Raw genomic sequence first — 23,461 nt, forward strand, 5'->3', positions numbered from 1 at the left:
TCTCACAGACGACCGAGATCAAAACAGGTTCGTTTGCTGTTTAGACTTGTTACCGCGTTGACGCGAATCAGTAACATTTGACGACCGGGGAGTGATGCGATAGCATTTCATCAGACTGATAGGTTCTGTGACTTCAAGTTTGTTTCTTATAAAGTTTGAAACTGAAACTTCCACCTTTTCGAAAAATTTTTCTTCGGGAAGCCCGTGAATGAGTAGATTAAGCTTTCTTTCTTTTGCTTCAAAGGCTAGCAGCCGCTTTTCCAACGAATCTGATTGGGTCTTTTGGTCATCTAAGGCTAACTCAAGCTCAGATATTTTATGGTCTCACAACACAGCCTCATCCTTTGGAATTTTAATTTCTACCGAAATTGAGTCTAGCTGTGTAGAAACTTGAGCTTGTGCCGTTACGATTTTGTCCAGCTTCTCATTGATCAGCTTTTTGAATTGCTCAAAGGACGACTGGGTGACTACTTACATTGTAAAATTTCATTTATAGTCCGCGAAGAATGAACAGCATTAGTCTTCCATTATTCTCTTCCGTACAGAAAATAACAAGCACTTTCCTTGAATATGGGCAGGCCCACGACAGAAGTGGCAATCACCGTTGGAAAGGTGGCCCAGTGGGACGGGAATTGCGGGACACGGTACACCTTTATAATTATATTCCAATGCCACTGAACTAAAGCCAAAGTTTGTTCAAATAACTCGTAAAAAATTGACGATTTTAACAAATGGAAATAAATATTGTATGGTCACCAGTGTTGACGCTTGCGACGGGGAACTGCCCCTCTCCTGCTTGCAAATTAGGGTTACATTAATGTATTATTATACCGCTTTACGTCTATACTCTTTGAATGCTCACAGATATTAATATTTCTTAATCTCTTACTGAACTCAATGCCACTAGTTACGCAATCCAATTAGATTCAGAGTTAAATCCAGTTTATGTCCTCACAGTTCAAAGACCAAATCAATACTGAATCAAGTCTGTTGGTTCTTCTTGATCTTAATCACGATTTTGATTATTTTACAAGATTTAATTATCTTGTAAAATATTACAAGTAAATGTTTACTTGTAAATATTACAAATTAATCAATCATTATCTACAAGATATGTTTGTAATTCGTCTTTTCCTTTTTAATTTTTCACTTTTACGGAAATGAATTAAATAACAAACAGAGATTAAATAAAGAAAAAATTAACAAAAGAAAAGAAAGAAGCTATTTCTCGAGCAGAACAGAAAAAAAACTACCATAGTTATAATGAACAGTGAAATAAAAGTTAAAAGAAACGGAAGTTAGACTTTATAAAAAAAATTACACCAATAATGAACTTATAGTATACCAAAAATAAAACTGATATCCAACTCAAAGTCCAAACGAACAGAAATTACTAGATATATAAACAGGGAAGATGCCCCTTGTACCTCAAATATAGTTAAGGAACACATATTAAAAGAAGTATCTTAAATATGAAAGAAACATATATTAAACTTAATAAAAAATGAAACCAAAAATGAATTAATAATGTACCAAAAATAAAACTTATATTCAATTCAAACTAAAAACGAAGAGAAATTACTAGATATATAAACTGGTATGTTATCCCTCTTGCACCCCAATTATGGCGCAAAAGTCATTCACGTTTTACTGAAAGCAAAATACATTTGAAATAATTTTTCTTTTATCATTGTAATATTGAAAAAAATCCCTAAGAAAAAATTCCCCGGAATTTTTTTTCCTAGTTGGCACAGTTTCTCTTTTTCCCACTTAAAGCTTAGTACTACTCTACTACCAGAATTTGTTGAATGAATAATTGCGTCAATAACTTTTGGAATTCATGAATAAATTCTTAAATTCAGTAAAAAAAAAAGCGCCAAAAACTGCTATCGCATCAATTAAGCCAAATATTAATTTCAATTCCTAAAGAAATGTTTTATTGATGCAAAAAAAAACTCTGATTACATTTTGAAATCGGTGTATAAGGCTGCATTAGGTTCTAAATTGTGTTTCCACGGATTAAAAACAAACATTTCTATGAATAAAAAAAGGATAGTATCTGCTGCTGGTACGGAAAAATCTCCCACCGTATTTTTGACATCATCCTAAAAATTTACAAGAAACCACTAAAAAAAAACATAGAATATGAAAAGTATCTTATGGAAAATTTTAAATCACCGTAAAATCTTAAATTATTAAACTTTGGAATGTCCAAAATACAAAAACCTTGGCTAATTGTATTATTTATTTATCTCATTTATTGTCTAAAAATACTTGTAAAATTCCAATCAAGGATATAGAGTCAAAGTTTCAAAATTAATCCAGTAAACAACACAGTGACATCTGAATTTATTCTTTTTACGTCAGCTGTGTATCAATTTAATGTAGTTGTAATAGGTTTCAGAATCTATGTTATGAAAGAACATCATAGAAAAGAAAAAGGTCAGGAGAATATTGGTAAACAAACCTTCCAAATTAGTTGCAACCTGCTGAATAATGTCTTCAGAATTGAATGTAAAAACCACCTTGTTGTTTTGGTCAGTATGTAGCTGAACGAAGTTATTCATATAATCATAGGCATATAAAATGAGAGAAGACACATCAAACGTTCTGATATTAAGAAGTATGTCTTCTGAGAAAAAACGAAACAATCCAAATTTATGCGCGTCAATTTTTGAGGTGGCATTTGCTTCGACAAAAGTCCCTCGGGATCGGAATGTTAAGGCATTTTTATTGATATCTGAAATTGAGAAAGAATAAATCAAAATAAACTCTGCCACTAAGAATTCTCCTGATGAGCCCTTGTGTTGGGTTGTTGCCTCTGAATTATTTGTCTTTATTGTTTCTATTGTTTGGTAAATGACGACTTATACTTATTGACGACATGACTGCCTGTCCATGGATTATTCTTTATGGTTGATTGTGTATGGCTATGCTGTTTGACTTATGTGATTGTATGGATAAGTAGGGTTAAGGCCTCATTCAAGTGCTGGTCTATATTATCCACTAATTTAGGAAAACAGTCTTCCTTTTCTCCTTCTGTCTCTCTCTCTTTTTTTTCTTTTTTTTTCTTTTTTTTTGTGTTTGTGCTGTTGCATTGGTGATTTTTCTTTTCATGATATTATTCCAGGTTGGATCCAGTGCTGGTGGATAAATTTTTTTTTTAGTTTTCTCCCCGACAGACCTTTACCCTGGTCCAGGTTTTTATCCTGATATTGTTAATTATTGGTGAGATGGCACTTATGCAAATTTCATGTTCTTTCATGTTTTTGTTTATGTATTTATTGACCTATTGACCTTGGCATGTTTTTTGGACTTTGATTGTTGGATTTTGATTTGGATGTTGGTTGGTTTTGGATTTATTTTCAATAACTTTTTATGCAACAAAACACAAATATTAGCCTCGGAACTAAAACTAAAAAATAAAATAAAAACTAATAAAAAAACTAAAAAAGCTAAAAAACTAAAAAAACTAAAAAAACTAAACAAAAGGTAAAAAACTAAAAAAAACTGAAAACTAAAAAAGAAAAAAACTAAAAAAAAGGAAAAAACTGAAAAATAAAAGAGAAAAAGAAAACTAAAAAAATATGAATAAATATATATAAAAATAAGTTGTTTGTAGGTTATGTCTGTCTGTCTGTCTGTCGAGTGACGTCGTGTTTGTCCGCATATGACGTCTGAATTATTTCACACTAATACAAAAGAAGAAAAAAACTAAAAAGGTAAAAACTACAAAAAAAACTAAAAAGAAAAAAAACTAAAAAAGCTAAAAAACTAAAAAAAAACTAAAAAAAAGGTAAAAAACTAAAAACTAAAAAAAAACTGAAAAAACTAAAAAAAGAAAAAAACTAAAAAAAAACTAAAAACTAATAAAAAAACTAAAAAAGCTAAAAAACTCAAAAAACTAAAAAAAGGTAAAAAACAAAAAAACTAAAAAAGAAAAAACTAAAAAAAGGAAAAAACTGAAAAATAAGAGAAAAAGAAAACTAAAAAAATATTAATAAATATAATAAATATAAATATAATATAAATTAGCAATCAACAAAGCACCGAGACACAAATGACGACCGGGACACAGGGAGCATAAATGACGACCAGGACATAAGTAAAAAAAAAAACTAAAAAACTAAAAAATGGTAAAAACTACAAAAAAACTAAAAACTAATAAAAAAAACTAAAAAATCTAAAAATCTAAATAAACTAAAAAAGAAAAAAAAGAAAAAAGGAAAAAAATAAAGGAGAAAAACAAAACTAAAAAACGAATGTATATACAGACCGGGACACCGGGATACAAATGACGACCGGGACACAGGGAATATAAATGACGACCGGGACACAGGGACACAACTACAATGGGGACGCCGGGGGGCACAGGGGGATATAAATGACGACCGGGACACCGGGACACAAGGAATATAAATGACGCCCGGGACACTCAAAGAGAAATCACAGACTGGAACACCGGGACACAAATGACGACCAGGACACAGGGAATATAAATGACGACCGGGACACAGGGACATAACTACAAAGGGGACGCCGGGGGTGGATAGGGGGATATATAAATGACGATGGCAACTCAGGGAATGGTCGATTAGCAATCACCATCAACAAAGCTCAAGGGCAATCATTAGAATCATGAGGCATAGATCTGAATACGGATTGTTTTCCCATGGACCATTATATGTTGCATGTTCAAGAGTCGGTAAACCTGACAATCTATTTATATGCACAGACAATGGGACAACAAAGAATGTTGTATATTCGCAAGTTTTACGTAGTTAAAAACATATATATCTATATATATAAAAATAAGTTGTCTATGGATCGGTGGATCAGGTGACGATCCACAAAAAAGGTAAAAAACTAAAAACTAAAAAAAAAAACTGAAAAAACTAAAAAAAGGCAAAAACTACAAAAAAAAAACTAAAAACTAATAAAAAAAATAAAAAAGCTAAAAAACTAAAAAAACTAAAAAAACTAAAAAACTAAAAAAACTAAAAACTAAAAAAAAACTTAAAAAAAGGAAAAAACTGAAAAATAGAAGAGAAAAAGAAAACTAATAAAATTGAGAATAAAAATAAAAAAAAATAAAAAAGATAAAAACTAAAAAAAAAGTAAAAAGAAAAAACGAAAAAAACTAAAAAAGCTAAAAAAAAGGTAAAAACCAATAAAAAACTAAAAAGAAAAAAAGGAAAAAAACTAAAAAAAATTTTCATCTAAAAAACTAAAAAAAAACTAAAAAAGGTAAAAACTAAAAGAACTAAACAAAGAAAAAAAAATAAAAAAAGGAAAAAAAACTGAAAAATAAAGGAGAAACAATCTAAATAAATGACGACACTCAAAGAGAAAGCGACCGAGACAAAAGGAATGTTCGATTAGCAATCAACAAAGCACCGGGACACAGGGAGTATAAATGACGACGACCGGGACAGAGGGACATAACTACAAAGGGGACGCCGGGGTGCACAGGGGGATATATAAATGAATAAAATTAAGAATAAAATAAAAAAAATAAAAAAGATAAAAACTAAAAAAAAAGTAAAAAGAAAAAACGAAAAAAAACTAAAAAAGCTAAAAAAAAGGTAAAAACTAATAAAAAACTAAAAAGGAAAAAAAAATAAAAAAATAAAAAATAAAAAAAAAACTTAAAAAAAAGGAAAAAACTGAAAAATAGAAGAGAAAAAGAAAACTAATAAAATTAAGAATAAAAATAAAAAAAATAAAAAAGATAAAAACTAAAAAAAAAGTAAAAAGAAAAAACGAAAAAAACTAAAAAAGCTAAAAAAGGTAAAAACCAATAAAAAACTAAAAAGAAAAAAAGGAAAAAAACTAAAAAAAAATTTTCATCTAAAAAACTAAAAAAAAACTAAAAAAGGTAAAAACTAAAAGAACTAAAAAAGAAAAAAAAAACTAAAAAAAGGAAAAAAACTGAAAAATAAAGGAGAAACAATCTAAATAAATGACGACACTCAAAGAGAAAGCGACCGAGACAAAAGGAATGTTCGATTAGCAATCAACAAAGCACCGGGACACAGGGAGTATAAATGACGACGACCGGGACACAGGGACATAACTACAAAGGGGACGCCGGGGTGCACAGGGGGATATATAAATGACGATGGCGACTCAGGGAATGGTCGATTCACAGGTGGGACATAGGGACACAACTACAATGGCGCGTAACTAATATGGCGCGTAACGACTTACGCGCGCGGGGGGGCTTGGGGGGGGCGCGAAGCGCCCCCACCAACTAGGTGTTGGGGTGGCGCGAAGCGCCACCCCAACAGCTAGTAATATATATAAAAGATTTTCTGGATATAAGACAACAGTTAATAATGAAAAAACTAATAACTATCTAGTTCAACATCGTAATAATGGTAAATGTTCCGTACCAGATATAACTGTCACAATTTTAGAAAATTTAGAATTAGAAAATTTAAATAAAGAAGAGAAGAATAATAGACTACGTAAACAGGAGGATTTCTGGATCCATACTCTTGGTACAGCTTATCCTTTTGGGCTAAATGATCGTGTAGCAAAATATGGTGACATGTCTCATGTTGTTGTTAAATGTATTGATGGTTTTATGGACCATCCTTCTTTTACTTGTCCTACTAAACGTAAAAAATGATCGAGAGGACATAGGAAAAATAATAGAAAAAATGAATTAGATGTACATATGCTTTCTATAGATCTATGCCAGCTACTTGAATCTAGGGGTATGATTTCTGTAATAAAGTGTATAAATAATTTATCCAAGAGGAATTTAATCAAACTTTTCTAGATTGTTAAGAATAATACAGCTCTTGATTATAATTTTAAAGTAATATGTGATACAATTTGCATTCTAACTAAAACGAAATTTATTTCAAAAAAGAAAAAGTTCGATAAGATTAGTAATAAGGATAACAGATTATATTTACTTATTAATTTTACTTGTAAGCAGATTGAAGATATTAATTTACCAGAAATTTTAAATCAGCGGTATGTGAAACAGGCCCTTCCTAGTAATTTGAATTATAATGATAGTCCAGTTTTAACTTATAAATTTTCAAAAACTATTGGGCAAATTATTTTTAATTATAATTTAATACTAAAAAGACTAGATAGTGATATAAATTGGAAACCGGTTTGTAATTGTAAGCAACTTGGCCCATTTGTAAATCCTACTTACAAACATGTTATAACAGGGGACTTGTCAATAATAAAGCAAGATGATCTTCAAATTATAATGAATAAAGGGGCTAATTTCCGTCTTTCTCGTCATCTGAAACCATCGAGTGTTCTTGATGGCTTGGAAAATGATTTTGATTTATTTATTGATAAGTGGTGTAAGAAAGAGAATAAAAATAAAGAGAGTTTTCAAAGTTGGAAGAATTTAATTATTAGTAGAATAAGAAATAAAATATATTCTAACTTAAAAAATAGTAACACTAAATCATTATTTTATAATGCGAAGATTAAACAAGCAATCGCTAATCTAAAGAATGAATTTGTAATTGTGCCAGTGGATAAAGCTAGCAATAATTTTGCCATAATTTGTCAGAAGCTGTATTGTGATATCTTAAAAAGGGAGTTATGCACAACTAATGTTTACGAAAAGGTAAATATAGAGGATGAGAGTTTAATTGAAAAGACTGAAGAAATACTTTTTAAAAATTTTAATATTAAAATAAATGACAATGATAAAAAGTTCCCTTTCCTATATTGGACTGTAAAATTTCATAAGAATCCCTCTAAACCACAGTTTATTGCTGGAGCAGCTAAATGTCCAACCCGCATTGCTGCTACTGACCTCTCTTAAATTTTAAAGGAAATTGTAGATAAACTTAAAACCTATTGTTCTGGTATTAAAAAATTTTCGAATTTTAATCCATATTGGAGTGTTAATAATTCACTGCAGGTGATAGATTATGTAACAATGGTTTCAGCTAAAAGAATTGAGTCTTTCGATTTTGCGACAATGTATACTAATTTATCACTTAATGTAGTGTTTGATAATTTAAAAACTGTTATCAAGAAATATATATATATTATATCTATATATATATTTATATATATATATATATATATATATATATATATATATATATATATATATATATATATATATATATATATACTAATTTATACTAATTTATCACTTAATGTAGTGTTTGATAATTTAAAAACTGTTATCAAGAAATATATATATATTATATTTATATATATATTTATATATATATATATATATATATATATATATATATATATATATATATATATATATATATATATATATATATATATATTCACAGGTGGGACACAGGGACACAACTACAATGGCGCGTAACGACTTACGCGCGCGGGGGGGCTTGGGGGGCGCGAAGAGCCCCACCAGCAAGGTGTTGGGGTGGCACGAAGCGCCACCCCAATAGCTAGTATATATATATATATATATATATATATATATATATATATATATATATATATATATATATATATATATATATATATATATATATATATATATATATATATAGATGACGGAAATTTAATAGAGGAAGGCCTCTCAGCCAGGTTTGGGTATTTAGAGGAATCGAGAGGGTGAGCAAGAGGAAGTTTATAACTCTTCTCTTAGATGGTGGTGAGACTCTGAGAAAGGATAAAGCAACTCTAATCCCTCTCATCTAAAGATACATAAGATCGGTTTAATAGTTATGAGCGACAGCTGGGCAGCAGACTCCAGTCTGTCAAAAGTCAGATTGACTCATCACCAGATAAATCCCTCCAAAGCTTTGTTGACCCAGAGGATGTGACCATCCATACCCGAAGTATTTCCATTATTTAATTTCATGTTAAGGATTTAAATATCGGCATAAAATTAACCATTCTTGAACTTGTACTAAGTTTAAAATAGGTTTTTGTATTTTTTTTTTTTCGAACACTAATTTTATAGAGCAGAATCTTGAAACTTCAAGGGAATACGATGAAAAATATGGTTGCAGATAATATCGTTCAAAGCCTTATTAAAGATGATCTTTTTAAAGATTTGCACAGAAAGACGGAAGTCCTGTAGAACTTGAAGTTGCCCAGGATCATAAGAGAGTGGATAGCCCTCCATAGCTCTCTTCATCCACACCAATTAATGTTTCAGTGCAATTTGAGAATTAAAATAACAAATATTGTAACTTTCGAGATAATCGGCATAAGGTAAAATGAACTTACTAGTTTCACAATTATGTCCAAAATGGGCTAACGGATTTTGGCATATGCACTTGTAGGAGCCCCAAAATTCAACACAAATTGCATCATTTTGACAAGGATTGGGGTCACATGATGGCAAACAATGTTTCTGTATCATATCTGGAAAACGAGCGTTCATGTAAGCGTACAAGTTGACCACTTCGTTATTCATTACCAAACCACGATAACATCCGATGAGACCTTCACTATGATTCGAACGCTGCAGCATTTCTCTGAAATTTGAAAACTAATCTGAAACAAATTTCTCGTGCAGTTTGGAAATTTCTTTATTGTGATGGCTGTTGAGCAAGCAAAAAATAATAAAAGAGTTAACAAAACGAAACTAAAGCAAACCAAACAAAATAAATAAAACAAAAGTAAACACAACAAAAAATAATAAAAAGAGTAAACAGAGAGGACAATTAAAGTAGACAGAGTAGCAGACATGGCAGCAACTAAAAAACAGGGGTCAGGCGCCTTTCCCCAAAAATCCTCCAGTGGAATCCCCTTCCTGCAGAAGAAAATTCATCCTAGAAAATCCCCCTACTATTCTCTACTGTAAATATCTTCCCCAATGCAAAACTGGGTATTGTACACCAGCTATTAAGAATAAGTGACGGTGGACTATTGTGTAGGCGGGGGGATGCTAGATGCCTCAAACAGCGCATTTTAATGCCAAGTTTGTCTAAATATCCATGAACCTTCAAATTAGTATAGAAAGGGGCGGGGGGGGGGGGTGCTGGTGGAGGCGGAAATATCTCATCTCCCTTTTTTAGACTAAGCATGAATAAGGTTGCTGAGGGCAATACCTCCTTGCTTATTGCAGAAATATTTATCGGACACTTAGTTAAAGTTTCATCTAACTAAACTTCATATTTCCGAAAATAATCATAAATGATGTTTAAGAGCGCATCAGCTATTATGAAGAAGCGGTGGCGGATCATTTTTTGGGCTGAGGGGGATGCCTCGAGAGTGCATCATAACTCACATTGAACTTTCAGATAAATATACAGTGATTTCTAGAGAAGAGGGGAGGTAAAAATTTACATCTATTCCTCTTGATTTTCAGGAATATTTCTGGTCTACCCCTCAATTATTGGTGATGGGGGAGGGTGAATAATAGTGCTCTCCCTATGACAACAATCTGTCCTATGTAACCCAAAACATTACGTCCAGAGGTCTACTGACAAAAACATGGAAAGGGCAACACAGGGCACCATGAGCCTGACCAGGAGATTTATTAGGGGGGGGGAATATGCAAATTGAACCAGGAGCCTTGTTTCCAGTGATTTTAAAAAGTAATATTTCTCTTTTCCTGTTGATATAACATATTTTAGTATATTTAAACATATGCGAACAATGTATTTAAGCAACATAGAACCCCATTGTAAAGGTCGTCGTGGCTTCGACCATAAAGAAGATCAAAAGTCCCGTAGAATTTCAATCCATATGAACAATAATGCCCTTCACCTTCGACATAAAATTTTGTAGACAAAATTCCATTAAGAACTTGTTCGACAAAACTATTATTCATCGTAAACCATGACTAATTATTCAAATTGTGTCCTAAATAAGAACGACTGCTGAGACGCAAGCGCTTTTGAGCTTGAATATATGCTTTTTGAACGCACTAAAAAAGCTTTAGCGTAACGCCCGAGGTGCTGAGAAGGGGGTGGCCTCCCTCATATACGGAACAATTTCTGTTCATTTTAAGTTTTAATGCCACTCTTTGCTTTCAGCTGAATAAACTTGTTTGTTTTTAAATTTATCCTATAGGATTTATTTTAATATTTTTTTCTTTCAATTCTACTTATCGCATTCTTGGGGCTGGGGGTTAAGTGATCCTAGCAGGGTAAGATAAAGGTTAAAGGGATTAATTTGCATATGCTTATTTGAAATAAAGAACTCTGTTCTTCTTAATTCTCTTGATTCTGACTCGGATTTCGACTCCATATTATTGAAATTGGTTCAAGAAAAAAAAATCTGCTTGAAGATACTCAAGACTTGGAATCAGGAGTTCTGTCAATTTCAAATATGCTTGGTTCTGACAATATAAATATGCTTGATTGGTTATGCTGGATGGAGGAGGAGTTATAGATGCCACAAAACGTTTGCCATGACTAGTTCGAAGCTTACAGTTGTAAGTGCTTTGGCTAAAGAGTAGTGATGCCATAATGCTTGTAAAGGCACCCATAGGGGATACACTATTGGAGTTAACAATTCCTAGAGACATTATTGCGTGCACCTGGGTCTTAAGTAATACCGTAATGCAAGTTTTTGTTACCTAATATTATCGTACGGCTAGTACAAGTTCCAAGAGAGTTATATGCTCTATTACTAAAAAATAAAAAATATTTAAAAAAATCTACAGTCAATCTGACAATACCATCTAAACCATTGCTTAACAAACCGGTGTGCGTCAAAAGTAACCAATATCCAGTAATCGATTTTCTTCCTACATGAGAATAATTCTGGAAATAGGAAACATGCAATCCAAAGCTTTATCGAATCATTTCCCCTTCCACTAGAAATTAATTTCCAAATCACAGCATTAGGAAAGATTTGGTGGTACAGATTTCTAAGGCACCGTTCCTTCGGGGGAATCTCTGATCTTACATTCGATTCCAACACCGGACAAAAATCTTTGATAACAGCTTATAAAGGTTCCTTTAGAAATAAATCGTGATGTCTTGGAAAAATATCATAAAACAAAAAAAAATCTTGAAGGAAATGAAATCTCGAAGAAAAAACCCCTCTGAAGAAAAAAATTAAAAACTTGAAGAAAAAAAATCTTGAAGAAAACATCTTGAAGAAAAAAATCTTGATGAAAAAGAAAACAACACCTTGAAGAAAAGTTTGCTGTTTTGTAGCAAACAGGTGTACTACAGTATTACGTAACAAACAGGTGTATTATAGTATTACGTAAGACGCATGTGCCCGTAATAACGTCTCTAGGGATTGGTAACTCCAATAGTATATCTCCTATGGGTGCCTTTAAAAATATTATGGTATCACTACTCCAAATGGACTAATGTAGAAAAATTACTGAAAAGTACAAAAAATTACTGCTTCATTTGAAATTGGTCCCTCTTCTAACAAAGTTGGCTCGAATAAACATAGAATTTTTCCGATTTGTTGGGAGATTATATGAAACTTTGGGCTAAAAGAACCCCAGTGCATACAGAAAATAAAAAAAATGCTTCCCCGTCAAGCAGCCCAAAAAGAGGACAGAAAACTGCCAGAAACTCTATTCCCGCACACTTTAAATACAAAGTGTTATTTTAGAAACTTTAGAGGAGGACCATTCGATTGAAAATTATAGGTTCTTGTTTGTTTTTTAAAAGGCCAAAAGGTAATGAAGGGCGATCAGCCTCTTTTTCAGTTCATTATCTGCTATCCGGCTTCTCCTTAACTCCAATGGTATCTAATCAAATTTAAAGATATCTGGCTGGTTCAAAACCTTCAAGACGTCTAATAAGTTTGCCTTCAGGGTTGATATCAGCCCCAGAGTCCCAATGGTAAACTTAATCTTACCCTGCTACGATAAATAAACCCTGAAGCACAGAAATAGAATTAACATAAAATAAAATGCAAAAATTAAAACTAAAAAACATTATAAGCAAACATAGTATGCCTGTGTTTTGGAATATTGGTAGAGCACTCCAAAATTCCTCCTTTTCTTCATTATTTTTATTTGACATACTTTCTCTGTGGCTGCTCAATTTTCCATGTTCGGAGAATTTAACACGGTAGGGGATTTTATCTGGGGGTAATTCTCTGCAAGAAGAATTTTGCTGAGAGGGGGAGGGGGTAGAACAAGCTTACTATCGTCTTTGAAAATTATGCTCTTAAAAAAATAAATAACATAAACTGTTTGAATGAACAACGATTGAGAAATATTTTGATATCCAATATCAACTTACTTGAAAAATTTTTCTTGGGAATTTCTAAAATTTTGACGTAAAGATCTTGTTCCAGCACTCAAAAACTCTCAAACTATACAATTAAAAAATATTTTCATGACGAAAAAGATGAGTTTTGTCCCCAAAGTGGGTCTGACAATTTATTTTTCCGGTGAAAGAGTTGATGCAGATTTCAAAAACAAGATTAGGTCCGAACTCTAATCAAACCAAGTGACAATCATGCTCATATCAATAGTAACGCAACACCTTTGGGTGCGTTTTGTACGCAAACGCTTCGTTCTTCTATACGCCAAAGGCTTCTGCGATTGCAACTTGCTCGAACTCTGAGAATCTCCTGAGAAAGACCACTATTGAGTTTTACATTATTGAGGGGTGATAAAAGGTGAGAAGCTAATTAAACTTGAGTGAAAGTATCAAGAAACGTTTGGTGTTCTGTTGGATAGATGAAGAATAAGAGTACCTGAGGTGTATAATTTTTCTTAATATTTTTTGTTTTTAAATGATATGATACACTCTATGAAATAAAGGAGGTAAGATTAACCAGTCAGCAAAACGATACGTAGCCCTTTCCATAAATTAGTGAAGAACTTGGTGAGTTTATTCTATTTCTATAAGATGCCTCTTGCTGAAAGACACTTTTACAAAATAAAGGTCTGGTATGCTAAATTGGAATTTGTAAAAAATTTGTGTAAAAAAAAGCAATGACACTCACTCTGGTGCACCCCCTATGTAAAGTGTTGCTTCGAATGGACCAAACTCTTCGCCATCCTTTAGGTCTAGTAGAATTGATTCTTGGTTTACTGTAAATCTTACATGGTATTCATTATAGTCAATCCAAACTTGCTGCCATTCACCGCTGTTTAAGTCCCTGCTGGATTTGACAGTAACGCTTCTCGGCACTCCGTTAATAGAAAATTCAAGAGTCAATTCATCTGAAAAGAGAAGGGAACATACTTCAAAAAGGGAGGAGGAGGCTACGGAGGAGGCAAGACACAAAATTTAATTAATTGATTTCACCGAAGTTCTCAACTGCATTAGTAAAAATGAAGAAACGCTTTATAGTTCTACCTTGTCTGCCCAACTGGACCTATTTGTCAACACAAATAGTGTGAAAACTGTTTGCGTTATATTTATTTTTTTATTTAATTAGTAGAACAAATCCGTTACTAATTTAATAAAACTTCTTTTTCATAGAAGTAGAGAGCGAGATTCAAAATTAAATTTGCGTAAATCATCCAAAGCAAAGAGTAGGCATTAGCTTATAGAGGCTCACCTTTACATTGTCATAAGCTTTACTAGAAATAAAGACACAAACTTTGAAATCTTGAGTTATCTGTTTTTATCAAAGATGAGAAAAATACTTTTTGTCTTTATAGAAACATAATTATGTTCTCAATAACCAAATAACCAGAAAAAACAAAGAAAGCCTTCTGGCAATAAGTTCCTTGCAATTGCATGTCGAGATGCATATGATTTTTAAATATTTTATCAAATATTACTCACCATAAATTTTACATACCCATTACCCAGTTACATACCCATATTACCTTCAGGGATACAAATAAGAATAATTCTTTAATTTTCAAGACTTAGTATTGTTCAAGCCTTCGAAAGAAAAAGTTATCCTCGCCAAAAGCTTGTCAAAAGGTCAAAACCTTGCTGTGCCCTTCTTTAAAATAAAAAAAAAACTATTCTTTTGAGTAACACAATATATTTTTTTATATTCACAGATATTCCTAATCAATTAATCTATCTTTTACCGAGATTGAAGATTAGTAAAACAAAACAACAAAACAATTAGCAAAAGCACATTCGAAAATGTAAACAACGAAATTAACATGAAACTTTCCAGAAGAAAAGTATTATTAAGCAAATGAATGTTACAAAACTTCTTCTAACAATAAATAGCTACAATGGAGAAGGACTGGAGATGGTCCAGCAAATTTAGAATGTTTACTGTCTAATGATAGAGTTCAGGACAGTTACTAACTAATATATCTTGTTTGTCTTATAAACCAGGAAAAAATTTTTTGATGTTTACAATATCCTTTTCATTACATATTGACAATTTCTAACAACTTGAAGAAGTGCACTAAATTTGAAAGAAGCAACTGATAAAGACTAACCATTAAAAAGTAAAACTCTAAAATACGGATGTTTCGGATGAAGCATAGCTTGATATAAGAGTATACCCGATTCGCTTGATGTTCTGAAACTAAACGCTAAATCACCAGTCCTCCATCCTGGAACTTCCATATAAGAATCTGGGGATTTAAAAGTGACTACGTATTGTTGAGTATCTGAAACAGAAAGCAAAGGTTTATTCTTTCTTTAATGTAGTAAAACAGAGGTACAAACTTAATTATTTGCAACGTCATAGGTTTAATATTGAAGCAGTTTGTTTAGTTTAAAAAAATTAAAATAAATAAATGGTACTAGAAGGCCTATAACTGAACTTATAAAATATTATTCGACATGATTGGTAAACAAGGTTATAACTGTTTTGGGATAAATTAAAAAGAAGTGTTGGGGCTGGTAGATGTCCAGCATTTATTTTTTATTGGTGCTTCTCACAAATTTCAAACCATGAAACATTAATGGCTATTATTCAGGAGCCTAAGAAATATAGTTATAATTACTATAGCAACAGGTTTGAGGCACCTAGGTTATTCATAGTCACACAGTTTTGCTAATTTTTCTTAGGAAAAATTTGTTGTTTGTGTAATAATAGAAAAGTAGTATACTCAGAATATTTGAGGTCAGAATTCATGGATAGATATAACTTGTTACCAATAGAATATTTCAAGTCCCAAAAATAAATTGAAGTAGCTATCATACAAAAGTGCAACGGTCAATTTTAAAACTCAAATTACAAAAGTTCGAAGGTCAAAAGGACAAGAACTCAATTTCTGAGGGTCAAGGGGAAAACTCTTATTTAGAATTAAACACGGTTGAAGGCCAAAGCTGCCGATCGAAGTGATAGCAAAAAGGGGCCTAGATTAAAAATTTTACGAAGTTGACTTTTTCCTAGCCAGTATGATAAAAGGCTAGTAATTATAAATATATGTTCCAAATTGGTCAGCTTTTGAATTATTGCTTTAAGTTCGAGTTCATAAGTGTTCAATAACATATATATATATATATATATATATATATATATATATATATATATATATATATATATATATATATATATATATATATATATATATATATATATATATATATATATATATATATATATATATATATATATATATATATATATATATATATATATATATATATATATATATGTACATATATATATATATATATATATATATATATATATATATATATATATATATAAATAAGTTGTCTGTCTGTCTGTGGATGGATCAGGTGACGTCACCTGAAAAAACTGGATCAGGTGTCGTCAAAACTGAAAAAGCTAAAAAAAGGCAAAAACTACAAAAAAAAACTAAAAACTAATAAAAAAATAAAAAAGCTAAAAAACTAAAAAAACTAAAAAAGGCAAAAACTACAAAAAAAACTAAAAACTAATAAAAAAGCTAAAAAACTAAAAAAACTAAAAAAAGGCAAAAACTACAAAAAAACTAAAAACTAATAAAAAAGCTAAAAAACTAAAAAAACTAAAAAAAGGCAAAAACTACAAAAAAAAACTAAAAACTAATAAAAAAATAAAAAAGCTAAAAAACTAAAAAAACTAAAAAAGGCAAAAACTACAAAAAAAACTAAAAACTAATAAAAAAGCTAAAAAACTAAAAAAACTAAAAAAAGGCAAAAACTACAAAAAAACTAAAAACTAATAAAAAAGCTAAAAAACTAAAAAAACTAAAAAAAGGCAAAAACTACAAAAAAAACTAAAAACTAATAAAAAAAATAAAAAAGCTAAAAAACTAAAAAAAAACTAAAAAAACTAAAAAAAGGTAAAAAACTAAAAAAACTAAAAACTAAAAAAAACTAAAAAAAAGGAAAAAACTGAAAAATAAGCTAAAATAAAGGTAAAAACCAATAAAAAACTAAAAAAAAACTGAAAAAACTAAAAAAAGGCAAAAACTACAAAAAAAAACTAAAAACTAATAAAAAAAGTAAAAAAGCTAAAAAACTAAAAAAACTAAAAAAACTAAAAAAAGGTAAAAAACTAAAAAAAAATAAAAAATAAAAAAACTAAAAAAAAGGAAAAAACTGAAAAACAAGCTAAAATAAAGGTAAAAACCAATAAAAAAAACTAAAAAGAAAAAAAGGAAAAAACTAAAAAAAATTTTCATCTAAAAAACTAAAAAAAACTAAAAAAGGTAAAAACTAAAAGAACTAAAAAAGAAAAAAATAAATGACGAAACTCAAAGAGAAAGCGACCAGGACAAAAGGAATGTTCGATTAGCAATCAACAAAGCACCGGGACACAGGGAGTATAAATGACGACCAGGACATAAGTAAAAAAAAAAAAACTATCTACATATATAAAAATAAGTTGTCTGTGGATCTGTGGATCGTGGATCAGGTGACGTCACCTGAAAAAACTGGATCAGGTGACGTCAAAACTGAAAAAAACTAAAAAAAGGCAAAAACTACAAAAAAAAACTAAAAACTAATAAAAAAAATAAAAAAGCTAAAAAACTAAAAAAACTAAAAAAAGGCAAAAACTACAAAAAAAAACTAAAAACTAATAAAAAAGCTAAAAAACTAAAAAAACTAAAAAAAAGGCAAAAACTACAAAAAAACTAAAAACTAATAAAAAAAATAAAAAAGCTAAAAAACTAAAAAAACTAAAAAAATTAAAAAAAGGTAAAAAACTAAAAAAACTAAAAACTAAAAAAAACTAAAAAAAGGAAAAAACTGAAAAATAAGCTAAAATAAAGGTAAAAACCAATAAAAAACTAAAAAAAAACTGAAAAAACTAAAAAAAGGCAAAAACTACAAAAAAACTAAAAACTAATAAAAAAAGTAAAAAAGCTAAAAAACTAAAAAAAACTAAAAAAACTAAAAAAACTAAAAAAAGGTAAAAAACTAAAAAAAAAAATAAAAAAAACTAAAAAAAGGAAAAAACTGAAAAATAAGCTAACATAAAGGTAAAAACCAATAAAAAACTAAAAAGAAAAAAAGGAAAAAACTAAAAAAAATTTTCATCTAAAAAACTAAAAAAAACTAAAAAAGGTAAAAACTAAAAGAACTAAAAAAGAAAAAAATAAATGACGACACTCAAAGAGAAAGCGACCAGGACAAAAGGAATGTTCGATTAGCAATCAACAAAGCACCGGGACACAGGGAGTATAAATGACGACCAGGACATAAGTAAAAAAAAAAAATTAACAAAACTAAAAAGAAGGTAAAAACTACAAAAAAACTAAAAAGAAAAAAAAACTAAAAACTAATAAAAAAACTAAAAAATCTAAAAATCTAAATAAACTAAAAAAGAAAAAAAAGAAAAAAATAAAGGAGAAAAACAAAACTAAAAAACGAATGTATATACAGACCGGTACACCGGGATACAAATGACGACCGGTACACAGGAAATATAAATGACGACCGGGACACAGGGACACAACTACAACGGGGACACCGGGGGAAACAGGGGGATATAAATGACGACCGGGACAAAAAAACTAAAAAGAAAAAAAACCTAAAAACTAATAAAAAAACTAAAAAATCTAAAAATCTAAATAAGCTAAAAAAGAAAAAAAAAAGGAAAAAAATAAAGGAGAAAAACAAAACTAAAAAACGAATGTATATACAGACCGGGACACCGGGATACAAATGACGACCGGGACACAGGGAATATAAATGACGACCGGGACACAGGGACACAACTACAACGGGGACACCGGGGGAAACAGGGGGATGTAAATGACGACCGGGACACCGGGACAGGGAATGGTCGATTAGCAATCACCATCAACAAAGCTCAAGGGCAATCATTAGAATCATGAGGTATAGATCTGAATACAGATTGTTTTCCCATGGACCATTATATGTTGCATGTTCAAGAGTCGGTAAACCTGACAATCTATTTATATGCAAAGACAATGGGACAGCAAAGAATGTTGTATATTCGCAAGTTTTACGTAGTTAAAACCATATATATATATATATATATATATATATATATATATATATATATATATATATATATATATATATATATATATATATATATTCACAGGTGGGACATAGGGACACAACTACAATGGCGCGTAACTATTATGGCGCGTAACGACTTACGCGCGCGGGGGGGTTCGGGGGGTTGCACGAAGCGCCCCCACCAACTAGGTGTTGGTGTGGCGCGAAGCGCCACCCCAACAGCTAGTATATATATATATATATATATTTATGATTCAGAGAGGGTTAGAGCGGAGGGACTAGCTGACAATCCACGTGTCATACAGATCACGTCAATATACAATACTATTTAAATACCACTTGGGGCGAATATGCATTTGATAAAGGTAAAATTTTAGTAGAAAGAGAGGAGGGTGCTCAAAACTTGATGGTCATTTTGTTTAATTTATAATTTTGCTGAGGTTGAAATTTGAATTATTTCATATTTCTTTTGTTAAATGACAGCAAAAAGACAAAGCAAACCAGACATATAAAAGTGATTTTAGAAGAAAAATAAACCCAAGAAGGATCAATAGGCTACTTACTAGCTTCCACACACTCAAGTGGACCAAGGGTAATCCTACCATCGGCAGAGGGGCTCAACTTCTTTGGTTGAAGAGCAAATATTTCAGTGATGCCAAGTTCCTGTGGTCGGGTGAGATAACCTTCGTCTGATCGCCACTTATTCTCATTGCCATCACAATTACAAAATAATCCTGGATGGGCACACTTCCTATCAGCTATAATCAGATAATTCCAAATTAACTTATGTACCTTTGGCTTTCTTCGAATTGGTTAAAGCTTTGCTATTTTAAATGATAAATTTTTAAATCAAAAGATTACCTATTGTTCAAAGTAAAGTTGAGATCAATACTGAACTAAGTAAGAATATTCATCCAGGTTATCAAAACAGAGTAGCTGCAACATCTCAAGGAGGGCTAGGGCACTGAGATGAAACTTTCAGGGAATGTTTAACTGAATCAAAATACACCATGTGCATCCAGCTTCTAAAAGGGCACCTTGAAGGTTTCTGAAATTGCATCCAGTTCCTATACAATCTCAGGAATGACGAAGGGAATTAATTTGGAACTTTCCGTTTTTTCAAGGAGACTGTTGAACTAAATTAAAGGACATTAAATGAATCCATGTTGTCACAAGGACGTATCCACAATATTTCAGGGATGGCTAAAGGTATTAAGTCAAAACTTCAGGGAGTGTAGACTAAAATTAAAAAACACCATATACATTCAGGTTTTCAAAAGAGCGCATCTGTAGAATGGCAAGAATGGCAAATGGAATTAGTTTCAAACTTCCACTGCATGTTGAGGACAGAAACTGAATTAAACCGAAAGACATTGCAATGATGCTTAAATCGTTGCTGAAGGTGTATACGCAATATTTCAGTAGCGGCTATTGGTTTTAAGGAGAAACTTTAAGGGCATGTTGAACTAAATAAAAAACACTATAAGCTTCCAGGCCGCCAAAAGGCCGTAATAGCAACGTCTCAGGAACGTAAAAAGGCATTAAGCTAAAAATATAAGGGAATATTGAGGGCGATGTTGAACTAAATCGAAAGACAGTGTGTGCATCCAGGTTATCAAAAAACGCTTAATGTCTATAAAAAGGGGTACTTAAGTTGAAACTTGAAGGAAATAATGAGGCGATTAATGAACTATACCTGTAATATTTCAGGTACGACTAAGGGAATAAATTAATAGCTTAGAGGACCCAACTGGAACTTTTAGGTAATACCAAGAGAGTGATTAAGTAAACTTTAAATTTCGAGTTGGGGAGGTGGGATCGAGAGGAGTCCACGAATGATAATAAGTTTGTGAGGATGTGTTATTATATTGATTCTTAGTTAAAACGTTGTTTTTTTATGTAGATCTGAAAATGAATCTAAGAATGAATCGAGCAATCTAACAATTGAAATGCCAAGTTTTTGCTAATCAAATAAAAACAATGGTCACTTTTAGTTTATAAATTTATTTTTGTAGGAAAAGGTCCGATAATACTTTAGTCGTGATAATGTGTGCCAGAGGGTGTCCTATTCTGGCACAGTGAAGCGACTTGAAATGTTGTATCACGTTGATGGTGGCTGGCAAAACATGCACCTTTGGATTTAAAACATGGTTTTTAACAAGAGAATATCAAGAAAATGTCTTAAGAAAGATGAGGTTGGTCAGAGGGTGCCAGAGGGCTAGTAATACTGTGGCACAGTAGCGTGAATTGACATGATGTATCACGTAGGGTTGTCTTGCGAAAACATGAACCAATGGATTTAAGGCATCGTTATCTGAAAAAAAATGTCTTAGAAATCATGAGGTAGTGTCAGAGGGTACCAGAGGGCCATGTATTGTGTGGCATGGTAGCCGTAGCTTGTAATGGTGTATCTCGTTTAGGATGGCTTGTCAAAACACTAACGAATGGATTTAAAGCATAATTTTTAACTAGAAAAAACCTTGAAAATGCCATACGATTGACTAGAGGTGCCAGAAGGAGCTGTGTGCCATCCATAGTGTGACACAATGTCGTGAACTGACATTATGTATCACGTTGAGGGTGACTTTCAAAAACACGAACCATTGAATTTTATGTTTATTTTTATCATAAAAATATCTGAAAAATGCATTTGGAATGGTGAAGGGTGCCAGAGGATGTCGTATGTCATCCATAGTGTGACAGGGTGATGTGAAAGTTAAGGTGAAAGGTGTTAAAAGAATTTTTTGCGGAGGAGGATGGAAATCTAACGCACAGTCAAGGAAACGAGGCTATTTCATTAAGACCTCTCAGAAATAACTCTTAAAATGGGTTAAATTTATCTCTAATAATAAACCTTTGCCTCTGGAATTACTTGCTTGGGTGGGCTAGTCACAAATTGTCACGGTGGCGTAAATATGCATAGTCTTGGCTAAAAGAAATGTGGTAATTTCATTATTAGCTCTCAGAAATAATTCAACATATAGTTCAAATTTATCTCTAATAACAACCCTCTCCTCTGGAATTGGTTGCTAGGGGTTGGCCAGCCACATATTGTCACGGTGGCGTGAAAATGCATTGCCAGCACTCAAAGAGACACGGTATCTTCATTGAGACCTATCAGAAATAACTCTTAATATGGTTCAAATTTATCTCTAAAAGAAAACATCCTCTCTGGAATTGCTTTCTTTGGGGGAAGACCAGCTACATTGTCACGGTAACGTGAATATACATAGTCTTGGATCGAGGAGACAAAGAAACGAGGCATTTTTATTAAGACCTCTCAGAAATAATTCTTAGTATGGCTTAAATTTGTCTCTAATATCAACCCCTAGAATCGCTTGATATTTCCCCGCCTTTTTTTATTCAAGCTTGTTTTTTGCCTATATTTTATCCTACATCAGTTTTTGTCATGTTTTTTCCATTTGCCGAGTTTTAACTGCTTTTTTCTGTGTTTTAGTAATGCTTGTAACATTAATTTATAAATAAAACCTGTATGCACAATCAAAAGCCTTCATTCTTTAGATTTCTTGTTCCAGGAAAAATCTTCAATTATTCCACTAATAAAATTGAAGTATCTTTAGCCTATTTACATAGGTAAGCTCTTTCAAGATTACATCTTATATAAGTTCTAAATTATGTTTAGTGAAGAGGAAAAGAAGAACTTTTGATCATATATGAAGGTGTACCATATTTTAGCCTTAATGGTACTCTCGCTTTTATTTCATCTCTGATAGCGCATTCAAGTTCCAATTGACTAAAATATTATATTACTAAAAAGTGTCCAAATCCCCAATATTATGTGATAATAGCCCTTTCAAGCATTACTTAGCAAGCAGGTGCACTTCAAATGTCACCAAGTTCCACTATCCGATTTTCTCCCTTGAACGTCAATTATTACAGGTATATGGGAATAGGGAATCCATTTAATCAGTTTAGAAGGCGGAACAGGGGATTCTTCGTGCGTTGAAATAGGTTATAACGTAAAAATTATTCCTCATATAGTAATATTAGAAAGGCTTTCATAGTCCAGCTGACTAGTGCTCCAATCCATTGAGGGAAAATCTCTTTCGAATCCTAATACGTACAAAATCTTTATATTATAAAAGCTCCCTGAGAAAAACGTCTTGAATGAAAATTAAACGTAAAAAAAAACACTTGGAAAGAAAATGAAATCCTGAAGAAAGAATATCTGAAAGTATTATTATTATTATTATTATTTATTTGAA

General features: G+C 31.4%; 1 protein-coding gene across 1 annotated transcript in view; it reads right to left on the minus strand.

Moving 5' to 3' along the window:
* The window catches only part of LOC136032593 (axotactin-like), a 249,502-nt gene that overhangs the window by 62,769 nt on the left and 163,272 nt on the right, over positions 1 to 23,461 (minus strand). The window contains exons 27-31 of the mRNA XM_065712861.1: positions 19,799 to 19,993; positions 15,278 to 15,451; positions 13,864 to 14,083; positions 9,211 to 9,461; positions 2,468 to 2,740 (exon numbers count right to left, since the gene is read on the minus strand). Of these exons, the coding sequence (XP_065568933.1) occupies positions 2,468 to 2,740; positions 9,211 to 9,461; positions 13,864 to 14,083; positions 15,278 to 15,451; positions 19,799 to 19,993 (1,113 nt within the window). The remainder of the gene's footprint in view (positions 1 to 2,467; positions 2,741 to 9,210; positions 9,462 to 13,863; positions 14,084 to 15,277; positions 15,452 to 19,798; positions 19,994 to 23,461) is intronic.

The sequence above is a fragment of the Artemia franciscana genome, chromosome 11 (genome assembly GCF_032884065.1).
Source record: "Artemia franciscana chromosome 11, ASM3288406v1, whole genome shotgun sequence".
Lineage (NCBI taxonomy): Eukaryota > Metazoa > Arthropoda > Branchiopoda > Anostraca > Artemiidae > Artemia > Artemia franciscana.